The 26742-nt window shown below is 35.6% G+C and overlaps 2 protein-coding genes and 1 long non-coding RNA gene across 3 annotated transcripts; 1 reads left to right on the top strand and 2 right to left on the bottom strand.

The window, feature by feature from the left end:
- Nucleotides 1–9123: 9123 nt before the first annotated feature.
- On the bottom strand, nt 9124–10690 carry LOC136252624 (uncharacterized). Its single transcript, XM_066045139.1, has 6 exons — nt 10424–10690; nt 10236–10331; nt 9892–9942; nt 9740–9804; nt 9600–9684; nt 9124–9334 (listed from the first exon to the last, which is right to left on the bottom strand). The coding sequence occupies exons 1-6, from the start codon at nt 10667–10669 to the stop codon at nt 9206–9208; spliced, it is 672 nt and encodes a 223-aa protein (XP_065901211.1). The 5' UTR covers nt 10670–10690; the 3' UTR covers nt 9124–9205.
- A 1843-nt stretch (nt 10691–12533) lies between these two features.
- Nucleotides 12534–13760, bottom strand: LOC136253108 (uncharacterized). The gene is made up of 3 exons (XR_010699960.1): nt 13697–13760; nt 13233–13314; nt 12534–12652 (listed from the first exon to the last, which is right to left on the bottom strand). It is a non-coding gene; the product is annotated as an uncharacterized lncRNA (long non-coding RNA).
- Nucleotides 13761–20947: 7187 nt separating this feature from the next.
- LOC136254337 (uncharacterized) lies at nt 20948–23351 on the top strand. Its single transcript, XM_066047016.1, has 6 exons — nt 20948–21214; nt 21930–22022; nt 22073–22138; nt 22710–22774; nt 22826–22907; nt 23024–23351. Exons 1-6 carry the CDS (start codon nt 20951–20953, stop codon nt 23207–23209), a joined length of 756 nt encoding a protein of 251 aa, XP_065903088.1. The 5' UTR covers nt 20948–20950; the 3' UTR covers nt 23210–23351.
- The last annotated feature ends 3391 nt before the right edge of the window (nt 23352–26742 follow it).

Here is a 26742-nt window from a genome sequence, read left to right as displayed (position 1 = left end):
TGCTTTATGTAAACTGTTCCAAATGGCTGTGCCCCCAAATGCCAGTGACTGCTTACCACAACTAGTCTTCGCACTAGGAACAAACAATCTGTGTACATTTCTACCAGAGTGACCAGTGACACCAACAGCATAAGAGAAAATTCCATGTAAATAAGGAGGACAGATCTTATTAACAATTCTAAAAACCTGCAACGCTTTATGAAAAGTATGCCTTTCAGTTACAGTCGATTGCAAGTTCAAATTAATAGAAGAAGAAGGTAATGATGAAGTAAATTTAGAATGAAGTCTCTCCAGACGACAAGTGCTAGTAGAGTTTGATGGTGACCACACAGTATTACAGTAATCCAAAACTGATAGTATAAGCTTGTATCGATATATATACAACAACTGAATAACTCTAGAGAAAGTATGCTTAACGTGATTTACAGCATAAAGTTTCTTTCTAACTCTTCTCAGAACATACCCACATGAGCTTGCCAAGTGAGATGTTGATCTAGATATGTACCTAGCTAGATTCTTGGTAGTACAAACTAGCACCATTCAATGTTACTGTAAGATTGTGTACTGGCGGGAACCAATCAGTATACATAATGACTTTATCACATTCAATTTCAGTCTGTTAACAATCAGTCATGTGGATACATTCTCAACATCAGCATTCTCAACTACAGAAAGGTCACTGTGGCCGAAGTGCAGCTCAGTATCATCTGCATACATACTAATGTCAGACAATGAAATAGCTATATAATACTTGGCAAGTCATTGACATACATTGAAAAAAGTAAGGGCAGTAGGATTGAACCCTGCCTACTTTAATAGACCCACTGGATGACAACCAGCCTTCATAGGCAAACTGCTGTGTTCTATTATTTAGAAAATTCCTTAACCCAGAAGCGGCTTTCCAAGGTTTCCAGAAACCCCTTTGGAATTGGCTTACTTCAGAACAGCTGTCCAGGCAATTAGCTATTGATAATATTATACCAATTGTTCCTTAACTACAACTAAACCATCTCAGAGAGCATAACATGCACATGAATCAGCTCAGTAACTGATACCATCACTTCCTTATAGCAAAACTTAAGGATCACACCCCAAGCTTTTAATGCCTATCATTTAATCAATATAGTTTAGTAATGAACTTCCAAGGCTACATTTAGAACAAACAGAGGAAATGATGGCAGTTGTGATGCAATGAAGGACAAATGCCAAGATGAAGAAGCAAAGAGTTGATTAGTTTTATTGATTGTTATTAAAATGAGAGAATGTAATACATTAAGTATATGCATGAAAATTCTTGGTCACATGTGACCACAAAGACTGGCTCAAAAAAAGAAACCATGTGGGTGTGGCAAAGGTGAAAGTACAAAAATATAATGCTACAGCCAAGATTCAGATGTTTAAGTAGGGCACAGCCTCTCCCTGCAGTCTCGTGTCATAAATATATTTTGAGATGCTGTAAAGCAAATCTTAGATTGATACTCTCTAATAGAGCAGTCACTTTGTAGTGAAATACTCTAATAGAACATTCACTGATTAAAATGTTCAAAGATTATTGCAAAAATGTTTCAAGCCTAGTGAATTCAGTAGATACATTTACCTAGTTTTAAACCACAACATTTTATTAAATTCCAAACATTACAAATCTTGCCAGCAACTGGTTTGCTGCACCCCCAGTTTCCTGCATTTGAGTCCTACTACCACTGGAAATCCCCTGTTAGAAATCCTAAATCCGCCCCTGTATTAACCTATAGTGACCACTATCACTAAAACCATACCAAACTAACTTCTGCAATAGAATAGTATGTATATCATCTTACTGACTTACCCACCTGCTACTTCGTACCTATAATTACCATTCCACAAGAAAAGGATACTTCACTCATGACAACTATAACTACAAGAATTGACTCCTTTATGGTTTCATTCTTCCCATCTGTAAATAAAATTTGGAATATTTTAGACTTTTTTGTAGCTAACTCCTCAATCTTTGATCACTTCTGACATAATTTAGACAAGCAAATAAAAATTGTGACCGAGTCTGACAAAAAGGGGCTTTTAGCTGGAAATACATGTGTTTGCTTAATTATGAGTATCTCCATTTCTGTGTAAGCTATAACAATTCTGCAAGTTTCAGTAAACTCTTCATAATTTCCACATAAGTGATAAAAAATTTAAATAATTATCATGTCTACAGAAAACGTTATAAAATTTCAAATTTTGAAATTATGGTCAGAATTTGATGGGCTATAAACCCCATTTTGTCAGACTGGGTCACATATGTACAAAGTAACACACCCTTGCATTATAATCTGTATTGATTGCTGCACAGTATCTTTGTATTTTAATGGCTTGGCAAAGTTCAAGCTTATTGCTGGATGATCTCACTTTCTACCATCAGATTATTTCAAATGCTGACTGTTTATATCTGCAAGAAAATCTATACACTTTCCTTAAATGGTGCCAAAGGTGGTTAATGCGTTTGCAGCTTCCAAAGCCTGAAGCTCTTTGTATCTCAAGCAATCATTATCCTCCTACTTTCGCATACCTCTTTGATGGTCAACCCCTTCAGTGGTGAAATATTTGGGAGTTTACATCAATCAACATTTGACATGGACAGATCAATGTAAGTTAGCATGCATTAAGGCTACTAAAGTTTTGAACCTGCTACGTCGTTTGTTATACTGTTGTTCACAATCTGCTAAAAGCCATTCATATTGTGCTCTTGTTCTTCTGCTAATCCAGTTTGGCTGTCCAGTTTGGTTACCTCATTATAATAAGTACCTCAAACAACTTGAATCTATTCAGAATCGGGATGCTCGCTGGATTTGTGGCAGTCATTTTAATCCTTCTACGTTTACATGATCACCATTATCAGGATCCTGCCTTTCTGAACTTACTTGGCCTTCCATATACACACGGCTCATCACCATATCATTGTTATTTTTGTATGACTTGATGCATCACCAAACTTTGATTACTTTTGATGATCACTTCAAATTTAACTTTAACAACACAAAATCTCATTCTAGGACACTCATGACTAAAACAAATCATCAGTGATTAATGCATATCGTTACTCTTTTTTTGTACATATCTCTTGGGGAACACATTACCAGCTTCTGTATATAATATGTAATGTAAATTCACATAAGGTTTTTGTTCTGCTGTACTGCATGTATATAACTTCTTGTTTGTTTTTGTTATTAATTTTGTGTTATGTAAATATTTTTGCAGTTTGTGTTGTGTGTCGTGTAAATGTTGCATTCTTTTAGGGGGTGTTCTTATAGGCCCTTTACTCTCCAGCCCCTGTGAATTTTCACAAATTAATAAAAATCAATATCAAATCACTGACAGTAATTAATATAACTATACATGCTCATGTGACAAAATAAGCATCCTTGTTACATCACTGCATTTTTTTTATATCACATATATTTTTAGCAATAATTAGCTGTAAGGGTAACATGTAAATGTACATATATACAATCATTAATAACATGTACTCATTGGATAAACCTAGATTGTGAACATATGCTCATCTCTGGTCATCAGCACTCATACAGCACACACTGTGATAATCATTTTGCGAATCCCTCTTCACTGTACTTTGTCACACAAACTCTCTTTTTACTTGTAGTTACAATCATTGCAATAGCTATAGCTATACCCCACACCCCCCTCCGGTCTCAGGTTATAGGGCTTAGTATGTAGTTAGTTGTAAAAAATAGTTTTTAGCCACTGGCTTAGAATTACACATATTTCTGGCTAACTGCTGAGGTCTGAGACATTTTCCCCAGGGAAATTTTTGAAATGTAAGTATGTCAAGAGTCAATCTGGAACTGAGCAATTTTAGAGAGATCTGGAAGTAATTAGCAGACTTGCAAAATTTTGAAAATAAGAACTATATACATAGCTATAATATAATTATGTACATGAAAGCCTTGTTTTATTGGAGTTTAGGGAATCTTTTTTTATAGTGGACTAGTAGGATTGTAAGGCAATTGTTAATGAAAGAGTAGCTAGACCACATAATATTTTTGAATGGCTATCTCAATATTGGATCTTGAAGTATAGTTACTTTTAGTCAAATCTCTGTAGTAAATTGTAAATAGTTAAGATGCATAACACATAGGTAGCAATACAGCTAACTTTGAGCCTATTGATTAATAATGTAATTTGTTTGTGCTTTGCTCTGTGTGTTGTATATGTACTTAGTTGCTCTGGTAAGGAAGGACAGCTTATGCCGGTTACCTAGAGAATAAACAATAAATCAAATCAAATACGTTATTATTGTGTCTGAAGGCGTGGAGTATATTGGAAAACAAGGTAGAGTATATGAGATTTATTACCCACCCAAAACAGCCTAAATATATAGCTGTATAGAGTCTAATAGCTACTACACATAAACATTTATACTCTACAATTTATACTCCATGACAAGAAGAATAGTAGTCATACAATGGATATTGCATTGCTTCATCAAACATTGCTTCCTGATATGTACTTAATTGTGTATACAAAGGTGTAAATGCATGTATCTATGTTTACAAATTCAAGTTACTTATTTAACTGCACCAATTATATACAAAACAAAACTAAAGTGCTAATAACAGTGTTAAAAAATACTAGTTTGTTGTGCATGGGTCCATGGTTACCACATATACACATGCAACTACACTGACCTGATGATCCAGCTACATAGCTACGTATGTAGGCCAAACTGTGACACCATGCAGTGACAGTGTGTTACACTAAACCTAAACACCCACCATACTTGCTGTGATCATGATAGTAAAGTGGATACATTGTTGTAATATCAATAAGGAAGATTCTGTCAGTATTTCCTTATCAACCATCACTTGCTGAGCTTTATGCACAAGGAAACATTGCTTTCTCATATGCAGAACAAAACTTGAAGTGTTTGAGGATAAAATGGTTTCTTACTATTGTCTGTTTGCATTCACCTGAGCTGAACCCTACAGCTGACACTGTAGCTAATATCACAATGACAATGAAGTGAACATGTTTAGGACAACTATAGTTGTTGACAACACAATAATATACGCTTAAATTTGAAATATTCCTTAAAAACCATTACATTGTGAACCTTCTCTAAACTGAAAACCCACATGTTTTTGAAAAGTATTGCTCAGTATAGTTAGTTCTACATTCCACAGTACCAACTGGAAGAGTATGTGTATATTGCATGATAATCCTTAAGCCTCATAATTTACTTGTCATTGTGGATGTGGTTTATACAAAAGTGCAGTTTTCAAGTTTGACACACAGCTAAAGCCAGCTCACAGTGCCATTAATTATTCCTGTCATGGCTCCTCTGTAAAATACAAATAAGAGTTTACATGATATCCATGAAATACTAATTCTAGTAATGCTAATACAAGCTGCAGTAACAACTGACTAGACTACACCACAACTGACCAACTACAGTGGACAACAGCTAATGAGTGAGTTAGTTTTACTGTGTATAAAAGATTAATTTTACTGGAGGTTATTAACCTTTCTACACTGTATAATGTTTTTAATACTGTGTTGCTCTTCACTGTTAACTAAGGCAGAATTATGTCAGGTCACATTAGGGTAATGTTATTGCTCATTTCATATAAGGAACTGATGAGTGGAATAGAGACTGACTTGTAGCTAAATGAGAAAGTGATGAATAAATCATTATTGGAATTAACTACATAATGAACACATTTGACATCACAGACTGGTTCTATATAACACTAGTATCCACATATTATAGTGAGTGATGTAAATGAAATGGTAAATTTGCTTGGCTTCATTTCTTTAGAACCATACTAAAGTATTGTAACTTATCACCATTTCCTTGTGACAACATGAAGCCATTAACAGCTAGTGGCCAACACCAAAGGTCTTATATAGCAACATGTGCTAACAAACAGGAACCAGAGACTCCAAACATTACTTAACCTACAGTAGCTATATGATTCTTAAATCCTATATATATATATATCATTAATTTAGTGGAGTACCCATAGAATATACTGAGACTGAGTGATGTAAATAAAATGATCAATTGCTCCTGGTATTGGCTCATTTCTCTATAGAACCATACTGAGGTATTGTAATGTACTATATTTCCTCATGGCAACATGAAGCCATTAGCACTGAAGGTCTGGCAGCAACATGATTGTGCTGCAGCATTTGGATTACCCTAACCTATCAAATAGAAGTTTTATAGTGGATCACTACACACATCTTGTGCACAACCATACACACCTTTGTCTAGCTATGTCCTCCATATGATTATAATGTAAACTCAATATGTACAATATTTAACTGTTATCACTATTTGTGGTGCTTACCATTTTATGTAGTAATTATTGCACAGTACATGTACCTATAATTATCATCCCTAAACCCCATGCATGCATATAAACAAATAGAATTATACAACATCACATATCATAGAAATATTCCATGTGATGAGAAGCACCTGTGTACCAGTCATGATCAGCTCAGGCTAAACTGACTATGCACTGTTAAAATTTGGGGGCAATCATAACAATTTATGGGGTCCACTTGCATGTCTAAATATAGCATTCTAAAAAATGCAGTGATGACACTCACAGGGTGTTACAGACTGAGGGATGCTGAAATGTAACACCTAAGGTATTATTATAGTGATGGCACAATAGGAATTTATTTTAATTTTCCGAAGCTTTGATGGGAGATTGGGAGTGGAACCACTTTGATCCTTCACTTACATTTATAGTTATTAATTTTAAGAAACACAATTGACCTGTGAAATACAGGACTACAAATATACACTTTAATTACTTGCTTGCCTTTCTACAGTTTTTGCAGTTTGTACCTTTATACTATCAAAGAAGTTTTTAATTGTGGGATTTCATTCATGAGGGTGTTACAGAAGTGATGGGAGTGTCTGTGACTATAACATAATATCTGACATGTAGCATGTCATCATAACATTATTTCCATTACTGGTCTTATGGAGCAGTGTTGGTACAGAAGTTAATCATCGTCATGTACTAGCAAGAAACCGCTTCTCCAAGCTATCAGGGATGAAGGAAGACATGACAGCTAAGGTGGTACAGTTACCACTACCTCGTCCTGCTGAGAAATTTATGACTAGCCATTACCTAACAACTGTGGCGGACACACCATAGATCACATGATCCACTTAATATCATTATGTAATATTATTGTTGTTGTTCATAATAAAATAAATATCAATCAATCAATCTTGATGTGTGTGAGGTTACTTTATAAACATCTAGCTACTATGTTATGTGTGCATAAAGAACTTATGTTCTTCCTGTAAACAACACAACTGTGCAATGTGCCAGCTTTTGTGGCTACATGACACGACATACTATATACTGTTGGATGTAGTTGAGTATTTTGTTATAAGGCTTCATTTGATGAACAGTGTAGCTACAGGTAGGGGACTTCATTGAATAACACAATTCATTGTGGTTGGGTCATGGATATGATTATTTTAGTGTGCTTTCTTCATTGTAGAAGTTTTCGTATGCAAGTAGCTATACTTGTACAATAATTTCTCAAACAAATTTTTTTACACATGATCGAACTACTTTAATAGAGCACGCAAGCTAAATCATCCGAAAATATTTTTACACGAAAATTTTTTGCACAAAAATAAAGCGACTTGTGGCACAATAGGTACTGAGCATAATGTTAATGTACAGTATAGGCAGAATATTAATACTAAGACCTTATCTGAAATGTATACTGTAAAAAAACAACAACATATTTTAGCTACTTAATAAAATAGAGTTTCGACACTGAGTGGAACCCCTGTTGAAACATTACAATTACTATACAATATTGTAGTTTGTTACTCAAATAGAGCAGGCAGGTAGCCATTTGCTGTAATATTATGGTCGTATTAGAGTACATTGACATAATGTTTAAAGCAGCAATGGAAAAAATTTACAGATTCATTTGCAACAATACGTTTTTGCTTATAAATGCATGCACAAAGGACAAAACATATATTATATTATTATTATAGGAAAAATAAGGCATAAGCCTGTGAGTCCTGCTCACTGTACAAAAAACTATTCATTAAAGATAGTAATTACTAAAACATGGTCAAATTCTGCACATGCAGCATAGTAGGCTGGTGTGTACAATCCACTAACTACGTAGAAGGGATAAGTGTTTCAGAATTCTTTATAGGATATACTGGATTCTAAATTCACAGCTTCTGTGCACTAACTACTCACAAATTGGTCTGGTAATATTTCATTTGTAACTCCCTTCAGGCCCTGAAGTGGTTCCCTACTGGAATGATCACTACTTGTGATAGGTATATATAATTCAGTATACCATTCGCTTGCACTGCATAATTTTGAGGAGTAAAATGTATGTGTAGTTATAATAGCTTATGTAGCTGGTGTCTTGAAGATAACTTAATGCATTGTTATAGCAACAAGTTTGAGTTGAGACGCTAATTGTGTAAATACTCGCATAATATACACATAAAAACTATTCTCAAAATTATTTCAATTCTTTTAGAAATTTTACTTAACTTTTGTAGTAATGTTCAACAAAATTAAATTTTAGAAACAGCACAAATGCTGCTTGTATTAGACAAGGAATTAACCTACTTTTTTTTAGCTTGCAAATTGTGCTCAATTTGTGGTCAAAAATCGCTTCAAATTCGAGTTCTCAATTCTCTTTTAACCCATTATTATTCCCAAGAAGCCTACTGAGTTTTATCAAAATATTATAAATAAGTCAACTTTACAATTTATAAAGCACAAACAACCTGCAGCTGTATGTGTGTAATTGCAGAATCCTATCACAATATGCAATACTATATTCTGAAGACACTGATCAACCTGCAGCTGCAGCTGGCTGTGTTCAACAGATTTTTCAATGCTCCCTTTCTATACCTGTACTGGAACAGTGATTAGTTAGGGTGATCAGTTGATGATGTTGTTTAATAAATGTTTATGATCACTATTAGCTATCTACCCATATTAAAACTGTATATTAATAGTGGTATATGAAAATGTACAATATGAATATTATATCCCTGAATTGATAATAGTCATACAGTAGCTAATTCCGAGGAACAATATAGCAGAATTGTGCATAATATGATTAGTTGTCAAGTATTAATAGTAACACAAGATTTGTGTGTAGTGTAAGAGATAACATTGTTCATCATCTACAATGAGTTGATCATCAGTGGGATAACCACAATTGAGAACATCATCACTACTCCATTTACTGCCCACCCACCTACTGCACCACTGCTAGAACTGCTGGTAGAAAGGAGACTTGTGAGGTTTCTTCCCTGAGTATTAACACAAGTTACATGACTTTGAGTGATAAAGTTAATTGTTCACATATTGATTTGTTGGATAGAATTTTACCAGGCTAGCTTATTGTGATGGATTGCCCTATATGCTACTACCCCAGTAGCTACTGGCTGATAGCTGGACAGTTGTGGTCATTGCATTCTATACACTTCACCATGTAGTTAGCCATAACAACATATTATGGTGAATACTGTGCAATGCTCACATGTGTGGCTTGCTGTAAAGTTATATCATACTTACATCACATGTCTGGAGAACTGGTAAAGTATCACATGCTCTATATGCTCGTTGGGCAGCTCTGTATACATTCCTAGTACTATCAAACCTGTGGGGGGAACACTTGTGAAATCAATAGGGAGAATGGTAATATGTGGACTTACATTGAAAATAGTGATAATGATTCACCAAAGCAACACCCCCACTGCTGTATAGCATCCTGAAAATACTACAAGAAACACATTCATCAGTTGAACACATTCTGATCATTGCATCATATAGTACAGCTAATATGTAATGTGTGCATATGACTTACTTGGGGACACCTAGCTGGACACTGTCCATTAGTTACTGCACATTGCCCCATCTGTAATAGATGTTAACAATGTAGATACTTGTATAATTCAGCATTCCTATTGTAGCATGCAGTATACAATCAACTAAATGACGGGGACACATGTACAAAACATGAACATGTGGGCATATAAAATTTTTCAAAATACTTTTCAAACTTCATTGCTTTGCTTTTATGCTAATAAGTCAAGCATTCTGCTCAATAACTGAGACGCAACCTATGTAGCTATGTGATGAGGTCTACCACATGCCAAGGTTTTACAAGCTCTGTTACGTATCTTAGAGAGATCCCATGGGTACACTTACTCCTGTGATGGTGGCTTCATCAAACACTTCAGCACAGTTGTCACCATTTGGATGTCTGCTACACAGAAGGCGATAGCCTACCTCTAGATCATCAGCCTACACAACATGACAATAATTAGTAAAACTCTGCATAGCCTACGTATATATTCAAGACTACATTATATTGTAAATGAAACTACAATACTTACATCAGATCCACCACAACGCTGAACTACTCTGCTATATTGATCCCAACATGAGGCAGAACAGACTTCATCAAGTACTGACTGAGGAATATCCAACATTGATCTTTCCAATTGTGAGTTTAATTGCTCTATTTGATTAGCACACGCTGGGTCCCTCCTAGAGATATCATTCAATCCATTTGACAGACAAGTTTGTCCATTCACACCATACAGCGTGAGGAAGGTGACTAGTAGAGCAGCTACAAACATTTTGATCACTGAATTGATACTAGTTTTACACATTATATAGTTGCATTGATCTGATGGTGCAGTTATATAGGCCACCAGTGAGTTACATCATTGGTTGTACACCCACTACGTTATGGCTGAATGTGGACACCAGATACTGTGATGTCATAAAATTCCCAATGCATCATCAGCATTGTATGGCATGGATATGTCATCTTGTTGTAGGTCCTTGATATGGTTTGTTGTTGTTAATGTGGATAAAAATTGAGATAATATGCAACACTTTAAAAGCTCATGCATTATAGCAGAGTAAAATGTATTGAGAGTCACTGAGGTCAAGCATAGTCGGCATGACATGGGGATTGCAATTGACAAGCCATTTCTCTTCACATGTATTTAATTACTAGTTAGATGTTTAGCTTGTGTTCCCAGCCATGGGAACACTATATGTGTCAGGATACATTATGTGTGTTTGTACAGTTTATAATGACAACTGATGTATGTGTTAGAAACTCATACCAAAGTTTTTTGTGCTGTTACACTAGTGTAATATATTTATTTTATAACTGTCTGATCGAGGAAATTCTAAGCATTTATCTGTACATTAAGAAAATTGAACTTCCCAAAAGCAGTCATCTTCCTATATACATATTCACTACTGTTATGTAGATATTAAATGTGTTATTCGCTCAGTGCCAGAATTATGAACTCACACATGTACAGTGTACCATATAATCAACAGTTCATTATATAGAATATTGAGGGATCTTGTATTATAAACTCTTGATATAATTATTATAGCTATATGCATGCATGCAATGTGTACCCTGACAAGAAGATAGCATTTATTGATCTATATTATTCCCTAGTGGTTAGGGGATTAACTGGAGCCCATAGTAGTGACATGTATAGTACTCAAGGTAATATAACAGAAATGCACAGTAGGGATATAACACTTCTTATAGTTTAAATGTGATTTAATATCATGGACTACTCCAACTTGTTTCAATACTTTTTATCGATGTGCTATGGTCCCTATACTCTAGTTGAAAATTCCAATTTTTTTCGTATACTTTTAAAACATGAAAGAAGCTTCCTACACTACGTAACCTATTCTAGTATTTCCTGTATAGTGCTGTAATGGATTCCAGTAACAGTTCTAGGTTTTCTGAAGTAACAATTGTTCCAGCCAGTGAATGAGATCTAGAAGGTGTACATGTGTAGCTAAATATGGTAATATGATGTGTGTGTTGTGTGTGTGTGTGTGTGTGTGTGTGTGTGTGTGTGTGTGTGTGTGTGTGTGTGAGTGCGTGTGTGTGTGAGAGAGAGAGAGCACGCACAGTGGCGGATACAGCGGGGTTGCAATAGTTTCAGCTGAAACCCCTTCTGAAAATAGCGCGTGCCCCAACTTTATTGATGACTTGTTGTGTGGGTGGTAAAATCGCCACGAGTCATACATTGTGTGTTATAGAAGGACTTTCTACTGGCGAAACTCCATACTTTTGCCTTTGAAATCGCAATTATGGCGTTCAATAGCAGGTTGCATGTGACCTTTTTTTTCCTTTCTTTCTTGGTCTTCAACTTTTTCTGAAGTTGAGTGGAATCTGAAACCCCCTCTGAAAATTTCTAGATCTGCCACTGACGCATGTATGCATTATGTATACAGTGTGCAGTTGTGTATATGGAAGTGATCTATCTCGTATAGCCATACAATGTATGTACATAATGATATTTGTATATACCAAGTAAGTATACAATATGAGTAAAATACATTAACTTGTATGTAGCTACATGTATTATAGTGTTGGAACTATATACATGCATATATGCATGTTATAGTTATTTACAAAAATGAGCAGTAATCTATAGCTACATACATATAATATGGCTAGCTATAGAATTGTAGTTGCTTAAGTATGCATGTTATTGTAAACTCAATGATGCTACTATTAATATCATCATCATTGCTCCATTTATTACCCATCCACTTGCTGCACTCATCCCCTACACGATAAAAAATAAATTCACAAAGTTTGTACAGCAAGTTGAACACTGCATAGTTTACAGTATGGTGTTTGTGCTGCAAATTGCAAACTATTGGACCAGTATGTCACATGAGATGGTTTTTAAACCCTTACTACATCTGCATAAATTACGTACACATCAAAGCATAGCATACTTAGCATGCTATATATGTGCATGTCAAATGGCCAAGATGCTAATAAAGCACAAGGCAAAGCCGAGTGCTTTGTTAGTGCCAAGGTTAAATGTCAAATACTTTTGTATGGCATGAGCAAGGTAGTGGTTTTAATTCTTATTGGATCCGATCACTCTATTGGATTGAAGCCTTGAACATAAAAGCACTACAATCGTGTGAGAGTGTTTGTATTACAGGTGCTTATTGCTAGCCCATGCAAAAACAATATTCAAGCACAAATATACATATAAGCAATGTTACAACACAGGTAAATGTGTACAATCACTTTCATATGGGAACTGTATGATAATTGTATACTAATATGTTTTTCATAAGTGTTGTCAGTTATATTACGATATCAAAGTTTTAACTGAGATGATATAATACCTGACAAGGCTGAGGAAATGGAAGATTGCAAGTCTTGTAAGCATCCATAGCCCTCTGGAATATATCCCCAGTGTTGCTAAACCTGTAATAATAGAACACATTACTGATATGAGGTGAACAGCACAAAACAAGTAACACCATCAAGAATCACAGTTTAATATAGGGAAATGCACACGTACACATCATTAAAATTGTGGAACACATGCATTGGGTTTACCATTATCTGCAATGGTCACTTTGCTTGCACTAATAGCTATAATGTGTGCTTCTGTATGGCAACATTAATTTTCTTAGTGATGTTAAAAATGATATTAATTTTGTCAAATACTTGTCATCCTTTTTGATAAATGATGAACTGCGAACAAATCAATGTGTCAAAATTTTCCCCAGAAAGGTCTATTGAATTTTTCTGCAACACAATTATTATATAGCATCCAACTGCAGGATGGTGTTTGGCCACTCACATTGATGTCAAGAATTATAATTCACCATAACAACATCCCACTTGTTCCCTAATGTCCATCAGAAACTATTGAAAAGTATGAATTAATATTACCTTGTATACGTATATACATAATAATATAATATATTTATTCTACATAGCTATATGACAATAACACTAGTATGTATAGCTAAGCAATAGCACAATTACCGGACATTCTATATATATAAGGGCTGGTGGGCTGGTATGACTGATAACTTACATTGGTACAACCATTTGCCTGGACATTGGCCAGCTGTGGTGACAGTACAAACACCATTAGTAGAATCATTCAGCTGAATTAGTGTATCACATGATAAATTATAAACACTATAATGTGTACACATTCACCATGGTTACAAAGTCATTGTAATGTCTGTCAGTTCTATAATAATCCTTTGTATAATTAGCACCACACTAGCTCTAATACTAAGATGTTAAACATGATATTGAAACTTGATTTTGGTACAGTATTAGTATTATAAGCAGATTAAATATTTAATATTATATTGGTTAGATATTGGTATTGAACAAGAAATTAATAATAAAGAAAATTATTATGTAAGAAATTTAATATTTGGGTAGGGATATTATATGTAGAACTAAAAGCAATGAAACAAGGGAGGTCATCTAAACCTCTACATTTGTAGCTATACTAGTAGACTTTCAGTTTATTACATGACCCAGCCTATGTAAAAGTGAAATCAGGGAATGTGGGCACAACCTACACCCCATCACATATGTAAAAACAACCATATTTCAGTATAGCTGTCTGTGTAGAATATCTGCATTCTGTAGCTTTAGCTATAAAGCCAATCAAATATTTAATAAGTGCTGAAAATTGTGTGACTATAGTATAATATATCATGATAGTTGGGTAATTTTAATGTGCCCACATTACTCCCTATTTTCACAGGCCCACTCATATATAGCGTATGACTGAAGTAGGGATATTCCTTTGTCATCAGATATAATTATGTTGGATCACCAGTCATACAAGTGTTAGGAAAAATTTAATGATTGAGTAGACAGGGATCACAGAAATATAAAGCAATGAAACAAGAGAGGTCATCTGTAGCTCAGTGTATACTATGTAGTAAACGTTAATTTTGTAATGTAAATGTCTACTAGTGTTATAGCTGCAGATAACCTCCCTCGTTTAATTGTTCAGTTTAATTTTTATATACTCAAGTATTAAATTTCAAGTTTTTCTTTACATTTCTTGTATAATTGGTGAAGCCAGCAATGTATACCAAAGGAAAGTACTGTATGGTGCTGGCAATACATTAGTCTCATGTGAACACACTACTTTCTTTCCTTTCTTGGGTAATGCAGTTGGGTATGGCAATATACCGTTTGGTTCTGGCTACTAGTTTATTGTTTTTAGAGATGTCGATTGACCAGGATGGGTGAAGTAAACTAGCATTGACAAGATGCTAATCATTTTATGGCTGTTATTCTGTACTACAATCCTTAAATATATCATTTGCACCTTGTCAACATTTCTTTATTCATCCTGACATCTCTAAAAATCGAATACAGACCCTTTTTTCTTTCCAACCATCACTCAAAAACTGAGGAAAAGTGATCTGGTGGCATGCCATGTGAGACTATAACCATTTTAAAGGTCAATTGAAGGACTTAACACAACCCAACTATCATTTATTGGAAATTACTATGGCCATTCCACTTTGTTTCAGCTTAGTTCTACCATTATACTGATTAAATTGAGGAGCAGTACATTCAAGAATGTTGACTTTAGTTTAGGATTTGTGGCTAATGAGTATCTCCATGCATCTATTGCTTGATCAGTTTCTGTACCACCCTTGAGCTGGCCTTGTAGTCCCATTAAATTTTACCCCACAATATAAGTCCAGGGTTTTATTGCTGCTAATGCCATTCTGATGTCCCCACTCTTGGATGCCCTTGCATGGTCTCTGTATTAACCTTTCTATTTTGCAAACTCTCACTTATCTACGTGCATAGCTATACAATTGAAAACCTAGCAATGAGATCATTTTGACTTTGAGAACTGTACAGTTAATCTCAGTCTAAACTCACATACATAAAAATCCGGTAAATGTTTATCTAAAGCTTTAAGGCTTGTTGCTAGTTCTGTAGCAGTGTATACCAAACAAATATTGAAATTTTAATTACACACTCAATAGTCTACAAGATTTATGCATTGATGCTGAACCCTCAAATCAGTGAGCTGGCAGCCTGGACTCAGCCAATAGATGCAAAGCTCTACATACATATTCCCTACCATAGCACGACATTTAGACACTAACATTTTCAGCTCTGAATAACTGGACTTATTTGATTCCAGCATGATGTAGAGCAAACTTCATCAAGAGTTGATTGTGGAATGGTGTCCAAACTCTGACTATTCAGCAATCTTGCGAACTGAGTAGCACAAGCAACATCCACATCACTCAATAGTGTGTTCAAACAAACTGTTAATTGCTGTCAATTTCCTGTGTAGACAGCTCATCATTGCATCATTATTTCCAAAAACTTATATAAGGATTCAAGTACTGTCTGGCCATAAGGTATCTGTTTTGTGGCCCCCACGGATAGAGCATTGTCTGTATCTCTGTATGCTGTAAAATAATTCATTAATTTACTGATGTGTGCTGCTATTAAGCAAAACTAATTTAAATGCTTCACAGAACTGTGTATCTAAATCAAAGTTCACAACAGAGTAATTACAGTGGTAACTAACTTTTGAGGATTTAGCATTCACGGGTACTTCATACACTTTTACAATGTCAATGTATAGTATAGAATATATACCATACTTGGACTGGCCATGGTATCACAGGGAACCACATACATAACATACAGTATTAATAATGGTAGTGGTATCTTCCCTGCACTATACAATGCCCAACTATAGAATAAAGTACGTTTGAGTTAATAACTTGGTGCACAAACATTTTGTTACATCAGAGTTGAACAATTAGCTGCCTCCTAACTGCTATCAGTCTTTTGGGAAAACAAGGGACTGATAATGAAACATTACTCACAGTCAAAACAATTACACTAACACTTTTATGACACATAGTTGACATACGTATAATAGTAGGAGTACACTAAGTCATCCAACTGATGACATACAAGGTAAAGTTTTGGCTGGATGAAATATTTGGTTATAATTAACTGACAGTATAGTAAGTATAATCTTCAGCAGACAAATCAACTGTTAAGGGTATATTTCAAGGAGCTGTTACAGGCCTGCTGTCACACCAATATTGCCAATCTACCATTTCCTGTTTTTTTTTTGTTTTTTTTTGCAACTAATGATAATTAGTTCTGCACCTGCTCACCTAATATGTTTGCTGATGATTGTTTGTTGGGGTCATGTTGGGGTCATGTTGGGGTCATGTCATAACTTGTTGGGGTCATGTCATAACCTGTGTTATATTATTGATGGTTTTTAATTTCACTATTCTTGTTTGCATCATTGATAAGGTTTCAGTGTTGTCCATATATGGCTTATTATCCATCTAATATACTGTATGTATGTATGTGCAGTAGGTGAAGAATGCTACTATTAGGTAGAGCAATGATTAACCTTTTCAAGAAAAATCATGATGTTTTGACAAACATTTAAACAACCTAAACATTATATTTTCATATTATGCTGTGGCATGTAACATCTACAGTGTGTGATATCTTTTCAAATTATTGTGACTTTAGTTTCTCACATCATTCACTGTTGACATAATGAATCAATGATTATAAAATGTGACATTCTGGAGTTACTATTCTGTGAATATGACTATAGAACAAACTTTGTCCTTTTTGTTACATGGTGTGGTCCATGTGTTACATGGTGTGGTCCATGTGTTACATGGTGTGGTCCACTCTTACACTACGTACTCTATAGGGACAGCAATGTGGGAAATCTATTCAATATATTGAGGTAAATACTATTTTCTAAGACAGATGTCTATAGTACTGTTGATTTGGGACATGGGCAGATTTTCTTTATATTAAAGTTGCCACATTAAACATTATTTTTAGTGGTGTCCTTTAATTGAGTGGAGCTCCATTGAACTAGAATGGATATGGTATTAATAATTCCCTTTTGTCCAACTAAGATGTCACAGTACACTAACAGCGATTACATTTCCATTGTAATGGATTCACTCACAAACAAGGAAGTTGGGAAATTTAGCCAAGAGACATCATAATTATAACACCCACACAAGAAGATCTAGAGTTACACTGATGTGTCAATAACTGAAGTCCTATAACTTTCACTACAATTGTATGGATAACATTCCTGAAGTTTTGAGGATTGCTTGATTATTAGCAAACATCACTTAACAGCCACCTCATGTTCACCTTATAAGTAAAAAGTACATGTACAGCTAAGGTGTAGCTACTGTCAATATGGCATAGTGACCATGTCAAGTAGGCCCTGTCATGACCTCATTAATAAGACCACCTCATTATAGTATGTAAGTATGCAGGTCCCAATCAAAGCTAAGGCACACCACTACCAAGACATCCTGATTATTAAGGGTTCAGCATAATGGAAAAATACACTTGTGCCATATTTTTAAAAATTTCTGCACCATCCAAATATTGCCTTTGGAAACACGGCTACTCCACTGTGTCCATTAATATGAAAAGCTACTGACTATTTTGTCATGATTATCAAGGTGTCCATGACCACATTTTGTGGGATCTTTTTAATCAAAATACTGCTTTATACAGATCACTACAGGTATGTACCATCACACTGAATGTAGCTACATAATATATATGATTATAAAGCTTGGTGATGCAAACACTTTACTGTTGTGATTATTACACTAGACATGCGAAATGACACACATTCTCACCTATATACTCACTTGCCTACTTTCATCAATCCTGGGCACACACACTGAGCTTATGGAACTTCATAATCACATTATATAGAGGCATTAGAGCTGGTTGTTTAGATGACTGTTATAGCAGTCAGTTTCTCAAGAACAATAAGCTCATATGTCAGTTATTCCTCTACACATCAAGAAGTACAGAGTACAAGACTTTGGGTATATCTATTGTCTACTGTATGACTACATAGACATGTTTTTAGGCATTTCCTGTAAAAATCTGATGTGATAATACTATGCCACATGAATTATTAGGCTAAATCACCGTGATTACAACCACATAATATCATAGCAATATGACAGTTCTACATTATAGTACTTGATAGTCATGGAAACACTTTCAATGATCACTATAACTTATAGTCCAGCCATCTGAGTGGTGTTGATGAACACAATTTAGAAAACATGCACTGTGAATACTGTAATTATTTTATGTTGAATATAAAGCTAATGAAAAAGCCTATATACTACGAATGTAGTGGCTATGCACTCTTGTACACCACAGCATCTTTGTACACACACTAAATGAAATATATGGATGTGATATAATCTAACTAGTGTGATGAAATCATACATACAAGTGAATGTCTTGGGAAAGATATTTGAATGGATTTCAGGCAGACCTACACAGTAAAAACAAACTAGTGAATGTCACTACTAAATGTAGTGAATGTCACTACTAATGTCTGCCACAATACTCACTATTTTTCTGTAGTGACGTTCACTACTAATTTTGTAGTGAACGTCACTACATTGACTACCAAGTAGTGACGTTCACTACAAAAAGTAGTGAATGTCACTACTTAAAAGTAGTGAGTATTGTGGCAGAGCAATTCACTACTAAATTTTTACGGTGTAGGAACCTGACCACTATATATAGTTATAAACTATATGCATCTAACTGGGGAATACAGTACATATATTGTTCTGACCAGACCATTACTAGGTAGTTAATTGGGAACTATTTATTTTAACAGTTAACCAGGCCCACTTGGAAGTTAAAGGGTTTCTAGATCATTAGTACACTTTTGTATATATCTATGCCTAAGGTTTATGGAGCATAATAGAGCTGGGATCATCAGTAATCACTTAACACTTGACAATTATACACAACCTGTTTGTCATTTCTAATATAATCACTTTACCGCATACCTTTCTAAACATGAAATTACTCCCTATAACCATAATCTGTGTTATCTGTTTGGATAACTGCTTACATACATGACATTATCAGAGTCTGGCCTGTAACTACTATTTGTTGATATATATCTTGAATGAATTTACAGAAATTAACCAGCTTAATTCATTCATCTGTTAATCTGTTCACCTGTAGAATGCAATTAAGGCTTCTGACTATGTAGTATTCCACTGGCTAAAACAGGTTTAGTTACCATGTGCACGGCCCTCACATAAAAAAATGCAAGTGTGACATTTGCCTTAATTTGTGAATTACGACTTTAATAACCTCTAGTGAGTTTATTGCTGCTATTTTAAGCCATCACCTAGTTTAATAAAAGATGTTGAAGAAATGTGTCACTACACTTCAACTTCATAGAATTTACAACCTCTAGTCATCCTGAAATTCTTTTAAAGTGCATTTAGATTTAGTAATCACAGTAGCTGAAGAGTCAAGATAAGAAATCTGAGCAACCAATATATATCCACCTTTCCAAAATGTGCAAATTTTTATTCCAGCCACTTTTATCATGCATAAGATTATTACACTGTTATCCTTTACGTAAGTGTGATTATGATGCATCAATCAAATAAGTTCAGTAGTTTGTGAATGATGAGGCATAAACACATTTTATGTATATAATATACATAACTATTTTGAACGTTTACTATAAGCAAAGACTGAGTGATTATACTATATACAATACACGGCTTCGTCTTTGATTAACTGTGTATAGACTTAATATTGCAGTAGTTATAACTACATAACATGACATACTGTATGCATAGCTATAGTGGAAAATGTAATAGCATGCATGAATTTCTTTAATTCAATGTGCAGGTCATACCTTAGACTTATAAATGTAAATCACTCTGAAGTGTATAGTGTGCTACATACCACCTAGCTGAGTTAAATGAACTACTATGCAATGAATACATGTGCAGTGATACACGCAGACACAATGATGGCTCGTATGCATAAAAGATGACTCTTTAATAATATATATTCCCAAAGTAATGTGATGCTGTTTATTCAGACAAGAATCCAATTAGAATCTTGTAACTGCATGCACCATAATAGGTGATGGATGACACAACTCAGACATATCAGTAACCTATATAAAGGAACTGTCAGATCAACACAGTTACACTAAACTTGACGGTTAATAATGGAGATGTCACTAGCTGGTCTACTGATAATGGTCATCACACTGAATGGTGTGAATAGTCAATCTAGTTTTGAAATAGGGCTGTGTTTGATTAATGGAGTGAATGATATTTCAAGGGTGGACCGTACTTGTGGTTCTCAACTCAACACCTTAATCACTACTCGGAATTTCTTTGATCTTCCTCAGTCAACTCTTGATGAAGTCTGCTCTACATCATGTTGGGATCGATTTAGCCCTGTTGTTCGTCGTTGTTTTGGTGCAAATGTAAGTACAGCAGCAGCAGCAGCAGCAGCAGCAGCAGCAGCAGCAGCAGCAGCAGCAGCAGCAGCAGCAGCAGCAGCAGCAGCAGCAGCAGCAGCAGCAGCAGCAGCAGCAGCAGCAGCAGCAGCAGCAGCAGCAGCAGCAGCAGCAGCAGCAGCAGCAGCAGCAGCAGCAGCAGCAGCAGCAGCAGCAGCAGCAGCAGCAGCAGCAGCAGCAGCAGCAGCAGCAGCAGCAGCAGCAGCAGCAGCAGCAGCAGCAGCAGCAGCAGCAGCAGCAGCAGCAGCAGCAGCAGCAGCAGCAGCAGCAGCAGCAGCAGCAGCAGCAGCAGCAGCAGCAGCAGCAGCAGCAGCAGCAGCAGCAGCAGCAGCAGCAGCAGCAGCAGCAGCAGCAGCAGCAGCAGCAGCAGCAGCAGCAGCAGCAGCAGCAGCAGCAGCAGCAGCAGCAGCAGCAGCAGCAGCAGCAGCAGCAGCAGCAGCAGCAGCAGCAGCAGCAGCAGCAGCAGCAGCAGCAGCAGCAGCAGCAGCAGCAGCAGCAGCAGCAGCAGCAGCAGCAGCAGCAGCAGCAGCAGCAGCAGCAGCAGCAGCAGCAGCAGCAGCAGCAGCAGCAGCAGCAGCAGCAGCAGCAGCAGCAGCAGCAGCAGCAGCAGCAGCAGCAGCAGCAGCAGCAGCAGCAGCAGCAACATAATATTATTTCATGTGTAGTATTGATATTATGATAGGCTGATACTGCCGAGCTTGGATATCGTCTTGCCTGTGGCAGACAACCAGATGGAGACAATTGTGCTCAAGTGTTCAATGATCTTGATGATGATGTAAGCATATACATGTAGTGTTAGATCTATCTATTATATGATTGCTTCAGATGAATAATAATGAAGGAGTTTGTGTGGTCACCACTCCAGGACAGTGTCCAGCAGGTTGTACTAACGTAAGCTGGTGTACAGTAGTATACTGCAATTACATATATAGATCTTTAGTGAACATTGTGTGCATAGAGTAGGTATCATTTTCAAGACAAACTATGTGTTCTAAAAGGCTAATAAGAAGGGAATGTGTGCTACTAAGTTATTGTCTAAAAATATGTAGCATTTATGTGTTGTGTTAAGTTTTTGTTAAAGGATGCTTTGAATTAACACTCTTTCACTCTCAGATCCTTTAACGTACTTTAGCTTTCAGGTACAATGACCCTAAAGCTGTGACAAGTTTTATATATGAGACCAAGACCAATATAATACACGGTCTTCACAGGTCTTAGTAGCTTGTACAAATGTGCCTATTATATACATGGCTGCTAAGAAAAATACATATCATATTTACAGTACATAGATACACATATGGTACTATGCATAAGAGTGTTGTTGAATTAGTTAGAACATTTTTATTCATCATGTTTTTTATAAGATACCTTTATAGCCTACCACTGTAGCAACATTAACAACATCCTTTCAATATGTAGTTTATTACATGCTGTGTATAATTTAAGTGTATTTATCTGACAGTATCTGATGGATAGGATGCGACGGTTGGGATGTTGTTTTGGAGAAACACTATATTTGTTTTCAATGTAAGTCATGATCACCAGCACATAATGTGATGTTATGAATCATCTCTGCAGGTTTAGTAGCAATAGACAAATATATCTGAATGCCATGGAAGCCTACAGGACTTGTAACTTGCCATTTCCCCAACCATGTCAGGTAAACAACTATACATGTCAGAGGATCTGACCATCATACAGATATTTACATCACACAATCCATATATAGTATTTATTTTCTAATAGCTATTATTTTGATATATTACGTATACACAGGATGTTGGTACTCCAACCACAACTCCACCTACTAGGAGCACAACTCCAACTACTATAGACCCTAGGATTACAGCTACAATACCAACTCTACCTACTAGGGATAGTAGTACTAGTGCTGCACCAGGAGGATGGGCTGTTAATGGAATAGTAATGATTGTAATGTTGATGATGTCACTGATGATCTAACTAGCTACTTAGCTAGTTAAAACATTAACATTTCTAAATGTTACATGTACAGTACATAATGATACTTTATGGATATTTTTGTACAAGGAAAATGCATAATATTATTTAGTTGATCAAAGATGTTATTAAAGATGTATTGTAACATCGCAAACACTTAACACACTGCCACTACTGTGTGGTTGTAAATTTTGAGTTGTCAGTGGCTTCTGAATAGTTGACGTTTTCAATACTCAAAATGCTTGGTCAGTCCTTCAGATTGATGAAGGACTGCATTCAGCTTTCATAGACTTAGTTGGTTATATATTATTAAGGTTCATTTACATACTATTGTGTGTCTCAAATACTACACCGAACTTCTCCGTACTTTATTGATGAGGTTTGCTTATGTTGCTATTAGTATTTGAGTTCAAGTGCTGGTATAAAGGGGAACATGGCAGTAGGAGTGTGTCATATTGTAGCTGTTGGAAGGTAACGGTTGATGGTGACTCTACAGCTTTAATTACGTTATACTACTGCTCTGTGCTGAGATATGCTTAAGCTTTGAATTATAATAGTACGTACCTCCTTTGATCACTAATAGTTTTCCACGCATCCTTTACTTAATCTGCAAGCTGTTCTCACTTTCATTTGATGTTTAATCAAGTGACTAAAACACAAACTTTTCATTGTCAATGCATATATTTATATGTGTATCATGTACAGTCTGTTGTTGTGTTTAATGAAACGTGTGATATGTCAGTTTGGCCATGTACTTGTTTGTAGGAGTGTTGTGTAAGAAATCACTTTGACTTTGAATTAATTACAGGACAGGCAGCATGTAGCTCAAGGGCGGATTTAGGAGGGTGCTTGGGGGGCTGAAGCACCCCCCTCCAAAAGTCTACAATGAGCAAGTTAGGAAGCTTCTAGAAGCTGTAGTACAGGTGCAGTTGCATTTTACACACATGTATGGACAATTAAAAGATGGAAAGAGCAAGGGGAATAGCTAATCTTGTCCAAGAATTACTAAGAGGGGTTCAAAATTATACTTTTGGAGTAAATCTTACCTTAGAAGCTGCTTAATCCGAAATACTCTAATAGAACAGTCAACTACTCTAACAGAACATCCATCATTAAAACTATAATTTTCAAGAAGTTACTAGAGCATAAGCTGAAATTAACCTATTCTTCTAGACCTGTGCACTACTACCCTCACCATTGTACCAAACATCTTGCCAGATACCAATCACTTTAGGTAAACCTATAATGTACTATAAATTGTATAAAACATCATTAATTGAAAATTTATTCTGAAAATAACATTTTCTGTCAAATAGTTTAAGTTTTTTTAGGCTCTGCTACAAACTTGATTCTTGGGTGAAATGATTCTCTTGCAAGTAAAACAATAGTCTTATATAATAGTGAATTCTTAGCATTTATAAAGTTCACAAGGCCGCAACATCTGAGAGCTGTTTGTTTTGGTTCCCTTACTTGATCAATCCCACGCTACATTTGTCTAAATCTAGCAGCTTCTGGAGTTTGCACTATAAAATCCCTTGAAACTCAACTTTAAGCTTAAATGATACTGCAGCATTTATGTTGTCATGATCATTGTGTCGTAAAAAGGAGTTAGTTGTGGCCAAAAACTATTTGTATTTGTAGACTAGTTGATGGATGGATCCATCATTTTAAAAGTTAGATTGAAATAGCAACCTGCACCACAGAACAGTGGCTATATATGAAGTAGATCGATTCCTGTGTGCTAAATATTCTCCTTGGCCTTACCTATACACTCTTTATTCTCTTTGACAAGCCACTATTTTACATTTTCTTAAAATCCAATAACAAGAAACATTGTTTAGTTCTGTTTTTTAATTGAAATTACTACTCATTCATCTTGTACCCACATTTATAGTTTCTAGATTCAATCTTGTGATAGCCATTTTCCAAAAATTTCCAGGGGGTCCGAGAGTATATATGCCACCAGATCTAGAGCCCCCTAGCAGGAGAATTGTATACAGCGAGTGCACAGGCACTCCACACACTGGTGAGTCAATTTACTTGCCCTCTCCACTTACACCTTCTCTACTGTTTGGACAGCTAGTGTAGTTTGAACCATGAGACTGTAAATTATGCTATACTTCAAAACACTAAATTTGATCATGTGCAGCTGATACCCATATGTTCCCACTACTAGTTTTAGTCTAAGATTGAATTTTAGCTACATGGCTGCGCCCTTTATAGTCCGGTAGAATAAATGGCTTTTTTGGCTGAATCTTGTAATATGGTCTATAGTTTATTTTATGCGACAAAATATTTCTCCATACTATATGGACTAGTCAAAACCACCTGCTGTACCTCTGTCAGCATTGGGCAAATTGGGATATTATCTCAGAAATTCTAGTATTTTGGTCATTCCATGCTAAATTATCAAAATTTAATGTTAACCCACTCTTTTCAAATTTCTTCAAAATTGGCACAAAGACAGTGCATCATGAGTCAAAGTCATACACCAAGTTTTATTTGATTCCTTTGATCACATCCCATGTTATGCCTGTTTGCTTTACTGGTATTTTACTGCATTTGTGGTTGCACAAAACTTCTAATATTCAACTATACAATGAAACCTGTCCAACTGGATCACTGTATAATAAGGTCATCTGATTTAAACTGACCATTGTAACAGTCTCCTAGTTGTGTCATTTGTGTACATGCAGTGACTTAACATGTTTAATGCAACCACCTCCTTAATTAGAGGTGACCAGAATGAACAAGTTCACTATTACTTTTATGCAGAGTGATTAAGTAGTTAAATTAATGTAATTTCATTAACTAAATGGTTTTAGATATAAGTAAATTGTCTAAGTTCTGTTTTCAACATCAGCTTGACTTTCTGCCTTGAATAGAGCACATGTAAAGTAGTAAATGATGGGATCCATGCCAAAATAGTCAAGCTGCAGACAGAATAGCCAATTTGTACCACATATGTGTGTGGATATGGCAGGCTGTTGCTGGCCCCAATATATGCTGTTGATAAATGTCAATAGAGGAAATCATTAGTGGAGCAAATAGTTGGCAGCAGAAAAGACTTTTAAGTCAAATTTTGTTTATGCAATATAATGCAATGGATGCTCTTATAGGCTGGATTTGTGTCTTCCACACACAATTCCCAATTGTATGAATAACTTTGTTTCTGAAATTTTTCTTCCTCCAATGCTCTATGTCATGGCTCACAGCTGACAAAATTTCAATCAATAACTTATTTCAAATCTAAATTAAGTTATGAATCATTAAAGTGATAAAATTTGGTGTGTGGAAGACCTTTCTTGCAAATTTGGTCACAAAATGACTGGTACACTTTTATATCATTGAAAGTTCTCTCTTGCATGCCAAATTGTAAAGTTACCAAAATTCTCATGAAAGAGGAGCAGCATTAAAGTGTATACAGCACACCTTAAAGAATTTGATTTGATGGTCATTTCAATGAAAGTAACAAAAGGTACAGACAGAAGTGATTGAGCGGAAGTGAGTAGAACAGCTAGACATAACTTCAGTAC

This window comes from Dysidea avara, chromosome 4, assembly GCF_963678975.1.
Source record: "Dysidea avara chromosome 4, odDysAvar1.4, whole genome shotgun sequence".
In the NCBI taxonomy this organism is placed as follows: domain Eukaryota; kingdom Metazoa; phylum Porifera; class Demospongiae; order Dictyoceratida; family Dysideidae; genus Dysidea; species Dysidea avara.
This window is presented reverse-complemented; position numbering and strand designations above follow the sequence as displayed.

Coding starts and splice junctions, on each gene's coding strand:
- LOC136252624 (XM_066045139.1), bottom strand. CDS start 10,669: ATGTTTGTAGCTGCTCTACTAGTCACCTTCCTCACGCTGTATGGTGTG. Junction 10,332..10,423: donor AGCGTTGTGGTGGATCTGAT/GTAAGTATTGTA, acceptor CATGTTGTGTAG/GCTGATGATCTAGAGGTAGG. Junction 9,805..9,891: donor GTCCAGCTAGGTGTCCCCAA/GTAAGTCATATG, acceptor TGTTTCTTGTAG/TATTTTCAGGATGCTATACA.
- LOC136254337 (XM_066047016.1), top strand. CDS start 20,951: ATGGAGATGTCACTAGCTGGTCTACTGATAATGGTCATCACACTGAAT. Junction 21,215..21,929: donor GTCGTTGTTTTGGTGCAAAT/GTAAGTACAGCA, acceptor ATATTATGATAG/GCTGATACTGCCGAGCTTGG. Junction 22,908..23,023: donor CATTTCCCCAACCATGTCAG/GTAAACAACTAT, acceptor ACGTATACACAG/GATGTTGGTACTCCAACCAC.